Source organism: Cynocephalus volans, chromosome 6 (assembly GCF_027409185.1).
Source record: "Cynocephalus volans isolate mCynVol1 chromosome 6, mCynVol1.pri, whole genome shotgun sequence".
NCBI lineage: Eukaryota > Metazoa > Chordata > Mammalia > Dermoptera > Cynocephalidae > Cynocephalus > Cynocephalus volans.
In genome coordinates, this window is record NC_084465.1 from 108714641 (window position 1) to 108732902 (window position 18262).

At 36.8% G+C, this 18262-nt stretch overlaps 1 protein-coding gene across 5 annotated transcripts in view; it reads left to right on the top strand.

The window, feature by feature from the left end:
• ZC3H7A (zinc finger CCCH-type containing 7A) overlaps positions 1-18262 on the top strand; it is a 39471-nt gene that overhangs the window by 11074 nt on the left and 10135 nt on the right. For all 5 annotated transcript variants that reach the window (XM_063099542.1, XM_063099540.1, XM_063099543.1 and 2 more), the window contains 15 exons: positions 842-943; positions 1854-1893; positions 3814-4011; positions 5144-5302; positions 5545-5625; positions 5719-5757; positions 6433-6466; positions 6990-7273; positions 9206-9410; positions 10495-10559; positions 11108-11294; positions 12280-12441; positions 13116-13312; positions 17401-17501; positions 17944-18125. In XM_063099542.1, coding sequence (XP_062955612.1) covers positions 876-943; positions 1854-1893; positions 3814-4011; positions 5144-5302; positions 5545-5625; positions 5719-5757; positions 6433-6466; positions 6990-7273; positions 9206-9410; positions 10495-10559; positions 11108-11294; positions 12280-12441; positions 13116-13312; positions 17401-17501; positions 17944-18125 — 2002 coding nt within the window. In that variant the 5' untranslated portion in view covers positions 842-875. The remainder of the gene's footprint in view (positions 1-841; positions 944-1853; positions 1894-3813; positions 4012-5143; positions 5303-5544; positions 5626-5718; positions 5758-6432; positions 6467-6989; positions 7274-9205; positions 9411-10494; positions 10560-11107; positions 11295-12279; positions 12442-13115; positions 13313-17400; positions 17502-17943; positions 18126-18262) is intronic.

Sequence of the window (18262 nt, forward strand, 5' to 3'; positions counted from 1 at the left end):
TACATTGCACAGGACAGCCCCCCACAATGAAGAATTGTCTGGCCCAAAATGTGGAGGCTGAGAAACCCTCGTTTAGGACATTGGGAGATGATGTTTTGATATTTATCACAGGATTCTCTGGTTCTTCTTTAACTTGTCGGAAACTATTCAGTGAACATTAATCAGTGGGAGCAGATATCAACAAATTGACCTGTGTTGATATTTGCAAGTATTACATTGAGGGTAAACCCTTTCTATCTAGAGAATTCCAATTGAAGTAACTTTACGAGGGGACTTAAAGAAATTTGTGGAAAAATAGAATGAAAAGTTAATAGGAATCTTTCCATGAAATTTTTGAAGTATCCTTGTATTTAAACCATTATTCTATCTGTTGCATTTAACAAGAATTAATTCAGAAGTTTGTGTAACAAACTATGTATAAGGTTTAGAGTCTGCTTACAAGGAAGTCAGACTCCCTCAGAGGCAAGCGGATGTGAAAGCTTTTTATTTCTGGAGAGCTTCCAGAAACAAAACAAGGCCGAGACTGTTCTAGTGGCAGCTTACGCGTGTGTATAGACAGGGAAGAAACAACCTGTAGCTGCAGGAGGGAAGAAAAGTGAGGAGGAGAGAAATGCCCTTTTCCTGGAGACTGTTTGGGAAAACCGTATGCTTATGGTACACTAGACGACAGAGACCCACGAAAATAACTCACATGGGTTCTTGGTGTTGAAGACCCTAGGGTCAAGTGGGATATGGACATGTCTGCAACTAATTGTGTGACAAGGCCTCGAATTATGGGTGCTTTAACTGGGGTCCAGGAGCATTGGTGCCTTATGTGATTTTGTGCCTTGCTTCTTTCCAGATTGCTCATTTAGAAAGTGGATGTGCGGGATAACATGTCCAGTGCGTCCGAGGAGAGAAGGAAAAGGCAGCAGGACATTAAGGAAGGACTGCGTTTTATACAGTAAGAGCTTCAGAATCACTCCTTGTATTCTCGTTACAGAGTAATTCTCTTTTTATGCGGCGTACGTTTTGCAGAGATTAAGAACTCTTTAGTTATGTTTAATAGGTCCTGTGAATTTGGGTTAGAAATTACATATTTCTATTCCAGCAATATTTTTACTCATGTCCATTCTGAGTATTTTTGTGTTCTGAAGTGGACCTTACTGTTGCTGATTTTTAGGGCTAAAATCTTTTATTATCCCCCTAAATGTTAGACTGAGGAACTTGACTTTGTTCTCATAAGAACAGTTCTGATGAATGAAAAGTAATTGAAAACGGACATCTGTTGGCATGGAGGGCTTTTGCTATCAGATATTTCTGTTAAGAAGCTCGGTCTCCAACAGGACTTGAAGCATAGCAGTGACGAGCCAGTGTGGTTTGGATATATCTGGACAGAAGGGCCTTTTTGTTCATTCCTGGGAAGGAGACATTATCTTCTGTACTGCAGTAAATTGGATCAAATAGTATTAGTGATTCTGTACTATTTTTAACCTTTTTTTTTTTTTTTGGCGGCTGGCCAGTACTGGGATCTGAACCCTTGACCTTGGTGTTATCAGCACCATGCTCTAACCAAGTGAGCCAATGGGCCAGGTCTTATTTTTAACTTTTTTTGTCATTTGAAGAAGTAGGCCCTCTTTTAAAAGAAGTGGATTTGAAAGGAACATGTTATACTTAAGAAAATACTAAAGAGTAGTTTAGATTCTTTTTTCATGACTGTAGTCATATGTAAATAATGGTAGTAAAGGAGAGGGAAGTCTTAAAATGTGCATTAAACCAATGGCAAGCTAGTCGAGTCACAGTTTTAAGGTGACTTCTGGCTGAATAAATCCAGACAGGTGCCTGATAATTACTATGAATTTGTTTCTTCTTAGGTCACCGCTGTCATATCCAGGAACACAGGAACAATATGCGGTAATGACTTTGGGAAGGTCTGCTTGAAAATTCTGCAAGTGGTTTGTGAACTGTAATCTATAGCAGAGGTTGTTAAACTACGGTGTTCTGGGCCAAATCTGGCCTGCCGCCCTTTTTTGCAAATTAAGTTATATTGCAACACAGCCATACTCATTTGTTACGTATTATCTGTGGCTGCTTTGGTGACATATGGTAGTTGCCACAGAGACCGTATGGACTGCAAAGCTGAAAATATTAACTATCTGGGCATTTACAGAGAAAGTTCGCCAACCCCTTATATGTAGGACTTTTTTTTTTTTTGCACATGCTTGAACAGTTGTCTTGTATTTTCTTTCTTCTATTAGTGTAGTTTTGAATTAACTTATCTTTTGAGCCCATTGAAAATTACTTTTAGCCTGATTCTCACTAAATAGAAAATAAGTGGGACAGAATTTATTGAGGAGTGTGCAAAGTATCTTCTGTTTTCATTTAGAAGAGATGTTCTGAGAGCAGTGAAGGGGGATGGATAACAAGAGGGAAGAGCTGGTGATAAACCTGCGCCTTAGAAACGGAGGAAATCTAGGCTATTGGGTTGTGGACTTCAGACTCTGGTTTTTATACACTGACTGTGGATTCACCCATGGCTTTTTGTCTCTGAGGGTTTTGATGCTTCTAAATGCCACCTGTTCTCTGCCTCTTCCTCTCTATTTCTTTCTTTCAGTCTTTTTTTTCGCCTCTTTTTTGATGCATAGGAAGAAAGGATCAGTCTCTCTTTTCTTCCCTCTCTCCTTCCCTATTTCCAAACAGATGTAGAACCACAAAATTTTAGAGCTAGAAAGCACCTGGAACAATCCTTTCATTTTACACATGTACAACTGGGGTCCAGAGCAGTTAAGTGGCGTGACACAGTCACATCAGTTGTTAATGGTTGATGTGTTGAGTTTACTTTAATAATTTAGTCAGCTTCAACATGAATTCATAAAATAAGACAAAAAAGAGTTGAACATTTATCCAATCTTCTTGTGATAGAAAAGGATTTTTAAAATGTTAAAGCACTGATTGAAATCATGAAGGAAGAAACAAGAATAAAAAAATTTTTATTAAATGTAAAAGAAAATAGAATCAAGGAAAAAAAGGAAAATTCTTTAAAAAAAAGAAGAATTTCTTTTTTCTTTCTCTCATGTCTGGCCAGCACAGGGATTTGAACCCTTGGCCTTGATGTTATCTGCACCACACTCTACAGAGTAAGCTAACTGACCAGCCCCAGAATTTCTTTTTTTAAAATAAGAAAAAAAACCACTTTTATACATACCTACAAAATGTGTATGCTTACTTGATAAGTAAAAGGTTTGGCATCTCCTCACCCCACATTAGTAAATGACCGAAGCAAAGAGTTTAAAAAAGAAGAAATCCAAATGGTCCATTAAAATGTGGAAAAGTTCAACTTCCCATTAAAGACAGGGAAATAAAAAGGATACCGGTTTTACACCTAGAAGTTGCTAGAGATCTTACACACACACAGCACATACGCACACACTACCCAGGGGATGAGGGTGCTGTGAAGCCAACCATTAGAAGTATTACTACCTTTTTGGAAAGCAAATTGGAAATACTAGTCAAAACCCTTAAACTGTTTGTTCTCTTTGACCCAGGGCTTCCACATGGTATTTATCCTAGGCATGGAATTGGAGATATGGAAAAATATTTGTGAGGTGCTTTTGCTGTATTTTTCTTAATAATGGGAAATTGAATTTTCTCTTGAAAAAGCAAGCAAAATAAAATCTCTAGCTGAGGGTAGCACTGACTTAGGCTGGGTTTCACAACTTCTTAAAGCGATGCTGCATTCTGTCAAATTGTTTCCTCTGAAGTTTTAGGTATAAAAATTAAAATTTACTTATCTAGTTCTAGAAAGGGCTTTAAGTAGTAACTTTCTATTTTTAGGTATATCTGCGTGCACTTGTGAGAAATCTTTTTAATGAAGGAAATGATGTTTATCATGAACGAGATTGGAAGAGTTCGATAAGCCAGTACACAGAAGCTTTAAATATCGCTGATTATGCAAAGTCTGAAGAAATTTTAATTCCTAAAGAAATCATTGAAAAACTATATATAAATCGTATTGCCTGCTATTCTAATATGGTGAGTTGTGATAAAAAACAATGTTTCAAGAGAGAAATTTTTTTTTTCAGTGACATAGTACATTAATAAAAAGTCAGTTTCCTAATTTCAGTTTTAAAGAAAGGCATGTTAACTGCTTCTAAGGTGACCTGAGGCTTTTAAAAATCACCTTTGGACAAATGTTTAGGGATTTTAAATATAATTTGTTTCTTAGTTACTGGTCTTTAAGGATTCCCATTTGAGTATGGCTTTTGGGGGTATGTTCACTTATAAAAAAAGAGTCAGCCTAGGAAGATATAGGTGTTTACAGATCAGTGCATTTATCAGGCATTCCTCTTTTTTTTTTTTTTGGTCTTTTTTGTGACCGGCACTCAGCCAGTGAGTGCACCGGCCATTCCTATATAGGATCCGCGGCGGGAGCATCGCCCGCGCTCCCAGCGCTGCACTCTCCCGAGTGCGCCACGGGCTTGGCCTAGGTATTCCTCTTGATAGTTCACTTCTTAATTAAGAGTCAGTCCTCTTAGGCTTTCTTTTAGCACAAAACAGTAACTAGCCTTTGGAGGAATTAACACAAACTTTTCATGTTTCGAAGCTTAAAAAGCAGTATTTTTATGTGCTTATAATGTTCACTATGGACACTCGGTAAAATTTAACCATGATTTTAAGGACAGTATCCATGTCGTTGCATAGTTCTTTGTTGATAAGCATTTACTGATGATTTGTTTTTGATAATGTATTCATCAGTTGGCTGTTTGGGAGTTACATTTCAATTTGACTTTTTTAATGTCCTCCAGAAAAGGGTAACTATAGAGGGGAGGAGAATGTAATAAGAGAGTGGTAACTGGGGTATCAACCATGTCTAGAAAGCTTTATTTCTTGAAGATCTGGAGCCTTCATGGCCAAATATTAACATTTGTCTGATGTGGGTACACATGATATTCTTTCTACTTTTGTGTATTTGAAATTTCATAACAAAAATCATTTTATTTTCTTAATTTTATTTTTACAAAAATCATTTTAAAAAGAAAATACTGCTGAGTTTAAATGGAGGGTAATAGGATGGGGTCTTAATTTGTTTTCATTCACAGAAAGGCATCAGGGCAAGAAATGAATTATTTGGTCGCTAACACTATTCTTTGGTCTTACACACCAGGGTTTCCATGATAAAGTTTTAGAAGACTGTGATACAGTCCTCAGTTTAAATGCCAATAACTGCAAAGCTCTGTATCGGAAGTCTAAGGCTTTAAGTGATTTAGGAAGATACAAAGAAGCATATGATGCTGTAGCAAAGTGCTCCTTAGCAGTGCCTCAGGTACGGAATTTTTATTTCAGTTCATTTGTTTACATCATAACCATTCTCTTGCTCCCATGTGGAGAAAAGACATTGAAAGCGTTAAATTTCCATGCACCATTTACCCTGCTTCAGATGGGTGGGTACATGTAATTGCTGATAAAGCAAGTGTCTTGACAGGAAATACTACAACTGATGTGCTGTTCTTCTTCACAGTTAGTACATATAATCCTCTATTAATCATATAAGCTCATTTTTTTCAGGATGAACATGTAATAAAACTAACTCAAGAGCTAGCTCAGAAATTGGGGCTTAAAATAAGAAAAGCATATGTTAGAGCTGAGGTAAGCTGGAGTTCTGTCCATAAGGTATTTTCATTTTGTTTTTTAACTTGGAGTCAGTTCTGTCTTTAAATTCATGTCTTTATTTTATTTCAGGTCTCATTAAAATCAGTTCCAGGGGATGGGGCTACCAAGGTAAAGCCATCATTTCTGTAAAACTCATAATGAATAGAAAAGAAAGGATGGAAGAGCTAGCTATTCTACTTTAATATTTTTGGTTTGTGTTTATTTTGAGACCTTTTTATTCCTCAAATACATAATTGACCATAGCTTCCTGTCACTTTAAAAAACAAAACAACTAACTCAAGTAATATATTTTAGTCTTAACCAGCATTTCCTGAAGTACAATGGAGCATTTTACAGGATGTTAATAGACGTTAGGTGTTGTTTGAAAAAGAGTGGCCCAGGGCTAGGTACTACTAGTTTGGGGAGTCATAAAGGTAAATGAAATTAACAAGTTAAAAAAAAAAAATTAAAGTAAGTCTTCTTGGGGCTATTAGGATGCTAATGGCCATTGTGAGTTGGCTGGGAGTGGTGGCTAGGTGGCTAGTTTAATCCCTGGTGTTCTGCTGAATCTCCTTTGAAAAATGCTGGTCTACAAGAAATAAGTTAGGGTACTGCTAGACTAGCTCCTCATCTAACACACATATCATAAAGGATTGAATATTCCATTTATTTGTTGGATCTTAATTGGAAGGGAGTCAAATTTCTCTGAAAGCCTGCATTGCTCTCTTAGGGTGAGTTTTACAGATTGCTTTATAGTTTTGATTCCTGAAAATATTATGACCCATTATTTGGTTTAATTTCTAGGCTTTGAACTGTTCTGTGGAAGATATTGAGCCAGGTATGTTTTCACATATCTTAACAATCTGAAAAGTGCTGGCTTTTGATTTTATATATGATATAGTGTTGTCAAATAAGATCACTATATGGTTATTAATATTAAAGTGAGAATAATTTCAAAAACCACCTTTGTGCTTCTGGATGTACTGGCAAGTGACAATAGTGGATGTCAGGAAGCAGTGATTGACACCCACTGTGGCCTTGCCACCATCTGATAGCTGTGCCCAAAAAGGGTGCAAGGCATTTTGAGAAAGAAGGATAAGTTTTCGTAAGTGAATATATCTATCCTGGGTAAAACAAATTATTTTTAGAATCATTTTTACTCTTTTATTCATAATTTCTTTATATATATATATTTTATATATTTACATATATATATTATATATATATTTATATATATATTTATTTTTTATAATTGCCTTCTATTTTTACCTAGCTCTTTATTTTCTCTATTATTGACTATTAACACTACTGATATATAAGTACAGTAAAAGTGAGTGAGTTCATTTCCATCCATGTTACAGATTTACTGACTCCAAGGCAAGAAGCAGTTCCTATTGTTTCTTTACCTGCATCCAGTTTTGCTCATGATATTGGAAGTGAGCTGGCCTCAGTTCCTATTGTACCCTTAACTTCTGTCTTGTCACTGCAAGTGGAAGAGAGTGCTCTGCCCTCTGCAATGTTGGCAAATGGAGGAAAGATCCCCTTTACTATGCCAGAAACTTTTTTAGATGATGGAGATATGGTCCTTGGAGATGAAATAGATGACCTCCTTGATTCTGCACCTGAGACGGATGAAACTGTTATGGTAAGTTTCAGTGTTATTCCTTTCTTCTGAAAGTAGGGTTAATATGACCTGCTAGATACTTTCAGTATTGCTTATAGGCTGAACTTTGAGTTTCTCACCTTGAAAATTACTTTTGGGGCCGGCCCGTGGCTCACTCGGGAGAGTGCGGTGCTGAGAACACCAAGGCCTCGGGTTCGGATCCCATATACGGATGGCTGGTTCGCTCACTGGCTGAGCATGGTGCTGACAACACCAAGTCAAGGGTTAAGATCCCCTTACCGGTCATCTTTTAAAAAAAAAAAAAAAAAAAAAAAAAAAGAAAATTACTTTTGTCCTTCTCTGGTGGTAACTGGCTATTTTGGTCACTTTTGAAATAAAAAAAAGCAAGAAACATGCTGTTTAGTAATTACTAAATTTTTCTGTTCCTCATATTGGGATTACATGTTATGGAAAGGGAAAATATAACATTCTGATAAAGAAAAGGCATTTGATTGAGAGCTGGCCAGTTAGCTCAGTTGGTTAGAGCACAGCCTTATAACACCAAGGGCAGAGGTTCAGATCCCTGTACCGGTCAGCTGCCAACAACAAAAAAATAAGCATTTGACATTTAGGAAAAATGAATTTTATGGATTAAGGACTTCTCATTCCTTAAGGATAATTCTCCGGTATTACCATATGCAATAAAGTAGAAGTCAACAAACTGTAGCCCATAGGCGAAATGTGGCCCATCACCTGTTTTCATATGGCCTGCAAAGTAAGGATGTGTTTTACATTTTTAAATGGTTATAAGAAGAAAAAAAAGAAAATATTTTATGACATATGAAAATTATGTGAAATTCAAATTTCAGTGTCCAACAATAAAGTTTTATTGGAACACAGCCAGGACCATTTATTTTTTGTACTGTCTGTGGCTGCTTTTGCACTGCAACAGCAGAGTTGAGTAGCTGCAGCAGGGACTGTGTGACTGGCCTGCAAAGCCTAAAATATTTAATATCTAGTCTTTTGTCGAAAAAATTTTCTGAATCTTGCCATAAAGTATATTAAAATAGTAGCAGCAGCCACATTAGTAGCATGATAGTGATGTGAGGGAGAAATTCAGAGCTGGTTTCCAGGGCCAGTGAAGTAAGTGATATCAGCCTGGAGTTTACTGGGGAAGAAGTGTATATAAAAGTCCGACAGCCCTGGGTGTGATTCTTACCAACTCTATGATCTTGGGCAGGTTACTTCACCTCTTAGGTTCTTAAGTTTTCTCCTCTGTACAATGGCGATAACAGTAGGATATATCTGAGAGAGTTGTAAGGATCAAATAGTATATGATACTTATAGTGTAAGGCATATGGAAGCTCCCAATAAGTCGAAGCTTTGATATGGTTGGGGGAAGTTAGAGTTCTGCTTGTCCTTTTGCAATTGTAAATTCACACCTCCAGAGGGATGATCCCAGTCCTCAGCAGCTTCTACAGCTTCCCTCTGTGGATCACTTTTCCTCCCACTCTATGCCACACATCTCCACAATTCCTCTTTAATAAGGGGAATTCTTATGAGTCTCAAGGTTGTGTCCATGTAGGGAATCATAAGGAAGTCTTGTAGGTGAAACATGAATGTAACATTTGGATTAAAACAATGTTAGAGGTCACATCTCCATTCTTTTTAAAAATTGGGCTTGAGGGCTGGTCTGTTAGCTCAGTTGGTTAGAGTGTGGTGTTAAAACACCAAGATCAAGGATTCAGATCCTCTTACAGGCCAGCCACAAAAAAAAAAAAAAAAAAAAGCTTGAAAATAAATAAGCTCTGTAGCTAAAATTCTTCTAATGAATCTTGGTATTGATTCAAACATTGCCACGTATTATGGTCACCGAATGTAATAATTTGTTTTTACATGCTGATGTTGAAAATAGTTCAGCTAAACTTGCAACAGAGTTTTGTGAATTTTAATCAAATCTTTTTTTTCCTCCAGTCATCGGCTTTAGTCAGAGGGCCCCTCCCGACAGCCAGTGTCACTCCTAGCATACCCTTTTCGGCATCTCTGTTAGGAACATTACCCATTGGTGCGAGGTATGCTCCTCCACCTTCCTTCTCAGAATTTTATCCACCTTTGACTTCATCCTTAGAAGATTTTTGTTCTTCTTTAAATTCATTTTCCATGAGTGAATCCAAACGAGGTAAGAATCAAAACTAAATTGTAAGAAATCATTACAGTTAATTTTCTTTAAAAAAAAATGTGTTTGGCAATTATTTAACTGACTCTAAGTAGTAGGTACCTGCATTATTTTCATTGGAGCTAAAAGTATAAAGCCTAAGCCTGCAATTTTGAATTGACCTTGACTGTACTGTGTCATCATGGAGATCAAGGAGCAAAGGCCTGAGAATAGCAGTGTATGTGGCACTGGTTTTTATATTGGATAGTTTGTTAAGCTGAGTGTTTACTGTTTGGGGGATGAAATGATGTTTAATACTTTCTCTAAGAAAGGAGAATCTTCTCTTAAAAGGTCTTTCAAACAAGTTTTCTATCCTTTTAAATTCTGACCTAGGCAAACACTAATTTTAAGACTAATTTAAAATCTGTGTTTAGAATGATAACAATTAGATCTATTTTAGACTTTATCTATTGAGCTCAGCAACCATTGGCTTATGCCTTAATTTTATAGGGGATCACTGAGTTTTGGGGCTGGCTCCTGTTTCTGAAATTGTAGGTTTAATATATACTTTAAACAATAATGAAAAAATTTCATATTTTTCTGAGGCATTGTCACATAGCTAAAGGCCAAAAGTGTAAATAATTGATTTAAAGAATTATGACTGAAGAGATTAATGTATGTGGGAGACAGAAGGGAAGAGAGGAAATAATTGAGTGGTAGACTGAAGACAGTAATTGAACCTTACTGATTTTTTAATATTATGAGTTCTTGCTTCATGTTTTCAAAAGGAGAGGCTCTTTTCCCATTTAATTGTGAATAATTTTCTTAAGTCTTTTTAACAGTCATACATAATAGGCTCTGCCTTAGTGTACTTCTCTAAAGATAGCTTTTTATTCAAATTTGTTTGACTGAGGGTTATTTATGCCCTTGGTTTTCAGAGGGAAGGAAAAACTCCCGAGCTCTGAGTGTCAACAATGAGCACGAAAGCTTCTAGGGACTGGGATGGGAAAATAAAGTGGAAAGCCATAGCCAGTAAGCTATTAAGCTCTGATGTTCTTATTACATGATTAGAATGAAAAGGTCTGTTGAAGTTTTTTTATTATTTTAGATCTGTCCACCTCAACTTCTAGAGAGGGAACAACGCTTAACAACAGTAATTCTTCCCTTTCGCTTGTAAGTGCCACTTCCTCTTTTGTAAATACCTCGCTTCAATTGAAAATAGGTCTTTTACTTAAGTAACTGAGTTATTTGAATGATCATGACCTCTCCCTTAAATTTCGTGTGTGCTGTGGGAAATAGTATTATTAGACTCTTCTGGAACATTCAGTAATAAATGCTCTATGTTTAAGACTGGATCTATCAAAGCAAATTAATCACTATCATTAATCTTACACTAGACAGTGTAAGAGGCTTTAGCACAGTATAAACAAATCAAGGAAATATAAGATCAGGGCATGTTAAATGTGTATACTGTTGAAGCAGAACAATTACCTGTTACTTTTAACAACTCAGATGATTAAAAAAGGGGGGGTGGGCCTAGAGACCAAAAGAGAGGAAAATGTAGAGACAGTCAGTTTTTAATACTGAAGATCATTAAGGAGGAAGAGTGCAGACCTCAATCTGTGAAGAATATCTTATTCTTCAGATGAGTTCAGTTTCCTTCTTTAGTGACAGTACAATATTTATTGCCTTCTTTTTTTCTTTCCTTATTCTTCTTGCAGATAAATGGACCAGGTAGTCTGTTTGCTTCTGACAGTTTCCTGGGAATTTCAAGTCATCTTAGAAATGATTTTGGAAACTTTTTTGGAAGTGCAGTTACTAAACCATCTCTATCAGTGACCCCAAGACATCCCCTCGAAGGAACCCATGAATTGAGACAAGCCTGCCAGATCTGTTTTGTAAAATCAGGTCAGGACCAAATGAGTGGGCAGAGAGTATTAAACTAACTGATAACTAGAAAGTTCTTAGGAATTTGTAAATATATGTAAACAATAGCAGGTATTGTGACTCTAGAAAGAATTCAAAATAAGAATTGAAAAGAAGCAGCAGTTATATTGAATTTGGGGCTTTGGGAGGCTAACAGGATAAGTCTCTGGTCTTATTTGTTATAATTTTATAGAATCATGTGGAATAGAATACCTGACTTTTGGATGCTTTTAAAATTTTTTATGAAATTTCTTATGTTCTAAGTATACCTTTAAGAATTTGATAATTTTCGAGCTGGCCAATTAATTCAGTTGGTTATACTGTGGTGCTGATTACTAAGGTTCGATCCCTGTACCGGCCAGCAAAAAAAAAAAAAAAAAAAAGAATTTGATAATTTTCAAATAGAGCAAGAACTAGAAAAAAGCATAAGACCAACATATGAAACAATGTTTATGACAATTAAAGTACTTTCTGTTGGTTTGCTTCATATCTTTACCCATACATGAAGTGAAATAAACACAGTTTATTCTCCTCTGGAGTCAACTTCATTTTCTTTCTTAGTTTTATGTGTTTTTTTGGCAGCTAGCCCGTACAGGGATTTGAGCCCTTGACTTTGTTGTTGTCAGCACCACACTCTACTGAGTAAGCTAACCAGCTAGCCCAGTTTTATGTTTAACAGTGTTCTTTACTTTTTATAAGCCATCAGAATTCCTATCCACATTATTTCCCTAATGGTTCAATAAGGGTATGTGTTGGCAGGACTTGTGTTGGATAGAACTTTGTATTGTTTGATAAAAGGCAAAAATCTACTTTAGTAGCTGCATCCCATGTTGGGGTTGTGAAAATGGCATGTTTTTTGGGAATTTAATAGTCAGTGTTTATCTGTTCACATCTGCTTGTAAATGTGCCTGTAAAACAAAATGATACATTTTGTGCATATGAGCAATCCTTTCTACATCTTTTTCAGGCCCTAAGTTAATGGATTTCATTTACCATGCTAATATAGATCATAAATGTAAGAAAGATATTTTAATTGGTAGGATAAAGAATGTTGAAGATAAATCATGGAAAAAAATACGTCCAAGACCAACAAAAACAAATTATGAAGGACCATATTATATATGTAAAGGTATATACTGTAATTAATTGTTGTACATTATATAAGTGATAAACTACAGTATTTGCTATATTTTTCATAATGGCTCCAGTACTGATTATTCCTTAAAATGTTTGGACAGAATTCATAGCAAGTTCCTAGGATTGAGACATTAGTGTTTTTTATATTATTATTATTATTTTTTTTAAATATAAGATATAGTTAAAAACAAAAAAATAAAAAAGACTATTTTATAGTTGTTTATGGAAATAGGGCTTTGACCAGGTTTTAAAAAGAAAATGGTCTCAAACTTACAGTTCTCTGACTTAGTCTAAACAGAATCAGAACACTGAACTAAAGCTTTGAAAATGTTACTGTGTTTGAAATGCTTTTGACAGGGAACTTGGTATTTTCACTTCTGTCCATCCACTTCATCTGAATAAGCTGTGAATGTCCCTAAATGATTTTTTAAACTTAGGTGGAGTATATGAGAGTATCGAGGCTTTTTTCCCTGTCTGCAATAAAAATAATTTAGGCTTGAAGTGTTAATACCATCCCTGAGTTACAGTAATATGTGTATCATTATTTGAAGCTGTCCATGAATTGTTAGAAAAATCCATATGATGTCCTAAATGTGTTTAATATTTGTTGGCTTCAAAAAAACAGTTGCTTTGTTTTAAATGTCTTTTCATTCCCTGTTTTTGTAGATGTTGCTGCCGAGGAGGAATGTAGATATCCAGGCCACTGCACGTTTGCTTATTGCCAAGAAGAGATAGATGTCTGGACTTTGGAACGGAAAGGGGCATTCAGTCGCGAGGCTTTCTTTGGTGGCAGTGGAAAGATCAACCTTACTGTGTTCAAACTACTCCAAGAGCATCTTGGAGAATTTATGTTTCTTTGTGAGGTATTTTCCCCAGGACTTATTTTCCACTGTAAAATTGGTGATAGTTTCTTCTTTTATTACTTTTTGATTGACACATTTTACGTATTTATGGGTACAGTATGATATTTCCATACATGTATACAATGTGTAATGATTAAATTGGGATAATTAACATATCAGTCACTTCAAACATTTTATCATTTGTATTGGGACAATTCAATATCCTCTCTTTTAGTTATCTGAAAATACACAATAAATTACTGTTAACTATATATAGTCACCCTAAAGTGCTATAGAAAACTAAAACTTATTTCTCCTATCTAGCTGTAAGTTTGGATCTGTTAACCAACCTCTTGCTATCCCCCCATTCTGCTCTCTACTTCTGTGAGATCAACTTTTTTAGCTTCCATGTATCAGTGAGAACATGTGGCATTCATCTTTCTCTGCCTGGCTTATTTCACTTAACATAATGTCCTCGAGGCTCATCCATGTTGCCACTAATGACAGGATTTCACTCTTTTTTTTATGGCTGAATAGTATTCCATTGTGTACATATACTACATTTTCTTTATCCAGTCATCTGTTGATGGACACTTAGGTTGATTCCATGTCTTAGCTATTGTGAATAGTGCTGCAGTAAACATGGGAGTGCAAATTTCTCTCACATACTGATTTCCTTTCCTTTGGATAAATACCCAGTAGTGGGATTGCTGGATCAGATGGCAGTTCTATTTTTAGTTTTCTGGCATGAGGTGGTCTTATTGTGTTTTGTTTTGTTTTTTTAATTGAATCAAAATTGATTATACATATTTTGGGGGTTCAACATTAAGATATGTTGATCAAATCAATATTACTAACATATATATTGTTATAAATCATAATTATTCTTTATCCCCTTTGTCCAATCTCTCCCCATCTCCCCTCTCCTCCCCCCTCTAATTACCCTAGATTTCTTTCTTTCCTTCTGAAAGAATAATGGTTACTCTGTTGATTTGTTGCCTAGATGATCTGTCCAATGCTGAGAGGTGTGATCAGGTCCCCCAATATTATCATTGAGCAGATGCCTCTTCTGTCACTCTGAAATGGGCTTTGTGGGGAGAGACTTCCTCTTCTTTCTTTATCTCTGCTTGACTCTCCTTGTGTCAATGCACTCCAGTAGTTGGCAGACCATCTGCGTGGTGATTGTGGCTTCTAGTCGCCTTTGCGGCAGCCATGGTTATTGTGGTGGCTGTGGTGGGCCACCCACATGGAGGTGACGTTTTTGGCATGTTCCTTGGTGCTGGCGGTGTGCCTGGTTGTGGGGTGTGTCTGGTCCCCGGCTCCATGCCTTGGGTCCCAGGCAGGCCCCAAGGTACTGACACAGTGTGCCTGGTTGTGGAAGGAGGGGTCCAGTCCCCTTCTCCATGCTTCGGGTCCCCGGTTGGGCCTTGAGGTGCTGGCACAGTGTGCCTGGTTGTGGGAGAGGGATCTGGTCCCCGGTTCCAAGCCTCCAGTCCCCAGGCAGGCCCCAAGGTGCTGGTGGTGTGCCTGGGCTGGAACTAATTTTTTGTCCTTTGCTTCTAATATGGTTCCTGTGGGAACCAGTACTTGAGCTGTGTGGTTGAGCTAAATTGCTGCTTTGCTGCTGTTTCCCTAGGGAAGGCTTTTTGTGCAGCTCAGGGTTTAACGGTTGACCTTATAGGTACTTCTGGCTCTCCAGAGACCTGGTGGATCTGGATTGTGTGGAAACTCTGATGTGGGCCTGAGTTTTTTCATCAAACTGCACCCCATGCAATTCTGCATTCCTGACCAGTTTCTGAGTGGTCCTGTACTGATTCGGGGGCAGATTGGCTGTCCTTGCTGTGCCCCAGTGTTCTCCTGGTGGACTTGTCTCCCTCAACGCCCATGCTCCAAACACTTCCCATGGGGTGGGCCCTGTGCTGGTCCCTTGCTATGACTCAACGGCCTCTGAATGGCTCCCTTTTTTCAGTTGTTCTGGCTCCTCCCTCCTGTGTGGGTCCATGGGAACCCTGTTAGTGGTCTTGCTGTTCTGGGGGCTGCCAAGGCCCTCTTCTCCCCTGCCGCCTCCAAGCAACTCCATCCAAAGGGCACAGCTGTGGCTTCTGCTAGCTCCTGCTCCATGTGCTCAGCAGTTCCAGCCTTAAGGCGGCTGCGGCCCAAAACACTCAGAGCAGTTCTTTCTCTCATCATGGTTTCTCCCGCCTTCATGAACTCCATAGGTCTCTCCTCTTCCCCTGAGCTCCAGTGGCCCCAGCTTGGCTGATGTTACTTTTCTATAGTTGTAAATTGGTTGATTTGTGGGAGAGAGTGATGCTGGGAACCATCTATTCTGCCATCTTGACCAGAACTCTCATTGTGGGTTTTTGATTTGCATTGTCCTGATGAGTAGTGACATTGAGCATTTTTTAAATAACTTGTTGGCTATTTGTATGTCTTCTTTTGAGAGATGTCTATTCAGATCATTTGCCCATTATTTTAATTAGATTACTTGTTTTTTTGCTGTTGAGTTGTTTTAGTTCCTTGTAGATTCTGGATATTAATCCCTTGTTAGATGAATATTTGCAGATATTTTCTTCCATTTTGCAGGGTGTTTCTTCACTGCTGTTTCCTTTGCTGTGCAGAAGCTTTTCAGTTTGATATAATCCTATTTGTCTGTTTTTGCTTTTGTTGCCTGTGTTTTTGAGATCTTCTTCATAAAATCTTTACCCAGACCAGTGTTCTGAAGCATTTCTCCTGTGTTTTCTCCTAGTAGTTTCATAGTTTTGGTCTTTAAGTCTTTAATCCATTTTGAATTGATTTTTGTACATGATAAGAGATAGGAATCTAGTTTTATTCCTCTGGATATGGATATCTAGTTTTCCCAGCACCATTTATTAAATGACTGTCCTTTTCCCAATGTATGTTCTCAGTGTCTTTGTTGAAAATTAGTCGGCTGTAAATACGTGGATTTATTTCTCGGTTCTCTGTTCTGTTCCATCGATCTATGTGTCCTTTTTTTTTTTTTAATGCCAGGACCATATTTTGGTCACTATAGCAGGTAGCGTGATGCCTCCATCTTTGTTCTTTTTGCTGAGGAGTGCTTTGGCTGTTTGGGGTCTTTTGTAGTTCTGCACGGATTTTATCATTGTTTTTTCTATTTCTATGAAGAATACCATTGGTATTGGTAGGGATTGCATTGTATCTGTTGATCACGTTGGGAATTATGGTCATTTTAACAATATTAATTCTTTCAATCCATGAACATGGAATGTCTTTCCATTTTTTTGGGTCCTCTTCAATTTTTTTCATCAGTGTTTTATAGTTTTTCTTGTAGAGACCTTTCACATCTTTGGTTAAATTTATTCTTAGGTATTTTATTTTGGGGGGTAGCTATTATAAATGGGATTGCTTTCTTGATTTCTTTTTCAGCCAGTTCATTGTTGTGTAGAATCTCTACTGATTTTTGTATGTTGATTTTGTATCCTGCAACTTTACTGAATTTGTTCATCAGTTCTAAGAGCTTTCCTATATATTAGATCATGTCATCTGCAAACAGGGACAGTTTGACTTGCTCCTTTCCAATCTGGATGCCCTTTATTTCTTTCTCTTGCCTAATTGCTCTGGCTAGGACTTTCAGTACTATATTGAACAAGAGTGGTAAAAGTGGGAATCCTTGTCTTGTTCCAGTTCTTAGAGGAAAAGCTTTCAACTTTTCCTTGTTCTGTATGATGTTGGCTGTGGGTTTGTCTTACATGGCCTTTATTGTGTTGAGGTATATTCCTTCTATACCTAATTTCTTGAGAATTTTTATTATGAAGGGGTGTTAAATTTTATCAAATGCTTTATCTCCATTTATTGAGATGTGATTTTTGTCTTTCATTCTGTTGATGTAGGTGATAGTTTCTGATTACAAGTCCAGTAGTATAGAGTTCTTAGTACAGGTACTGACACGCAATAAAGCATTCACTCAGTAAATGGTAGCCACTATTATTATCAAAAAGAATAGTATTAAGACTTCATATTGAATATTAATTGGTACAAGTATGTAATGTATAAGTTTGTAAAGGTATTGAAACTAAAGCAATATTATTATGTTTTTATGATAATCCTCTTCTCTCTCTCTGTTCCAGAAATGTTTTGATCATAAGCCTAGAATGATAAGTAAAAGAAATAAAGATAATTCTACTGCTTGCTCTCACCCAGTTACAAAGCATGAGTTTGAAGACAATAAGTATGTTGGCAGTTTCTAACTTTTGTAGTGACAAAATGTATTCTTTTCTTAGATCCAAATAAAACCAGTAGTAGTATTTGTGCAGGCCTTTCCTCCTTTCCTTTTGTTGTTGTTTTGAAAAACAATGATTATTTTAAAATGCCTTTTTGTATATTTGGCTGGGAATTTAAAAATTAATTATTAAATTGATTATTAAATATGGAAAGCATTATTGATTTATAGCTTCTCATGACATGGATTTAAGTATTTTATGGCTTAAAATATAATTATTCCCTCTCCCTATTAATCCAATAATTGCATACAATGATTTATTTTTTCTGATAATATTTAAAATGTATTCTCATTCTAGAACTTGGCATTTATATATATATATATTTTTTTCCTTTAATTTGAAAAAGCTGTAGCAGAACAATGTTAAAATGTCACTATGTTTTCATCTTAGGTGCCTTGTCCATATTTTACGAGAGTCAACAGTAAAATACTCCAAAATACGTTCTTTTCATGGTCAATGTCAGCTTGATTTATGTCGACATGAAGTTCGATATGGCTGTTTAAGGGAAGATGAATGCTTTTATGCTCATAGTCTTGTGGAATTAAAAGTCTGGATAATGCAAAATGAAACAGGTAGGCCTGTGGGTGACTGAGAAATATGTCTCTTCAGAAGCAGTCAGTGTTTGGTGGAACAGGAATTTGGAGACCTACTCTTCTCCAGCAACCTGATGTGGCAACACTGTTGATTTTGTCCTGAGCTTTAAGCTGTG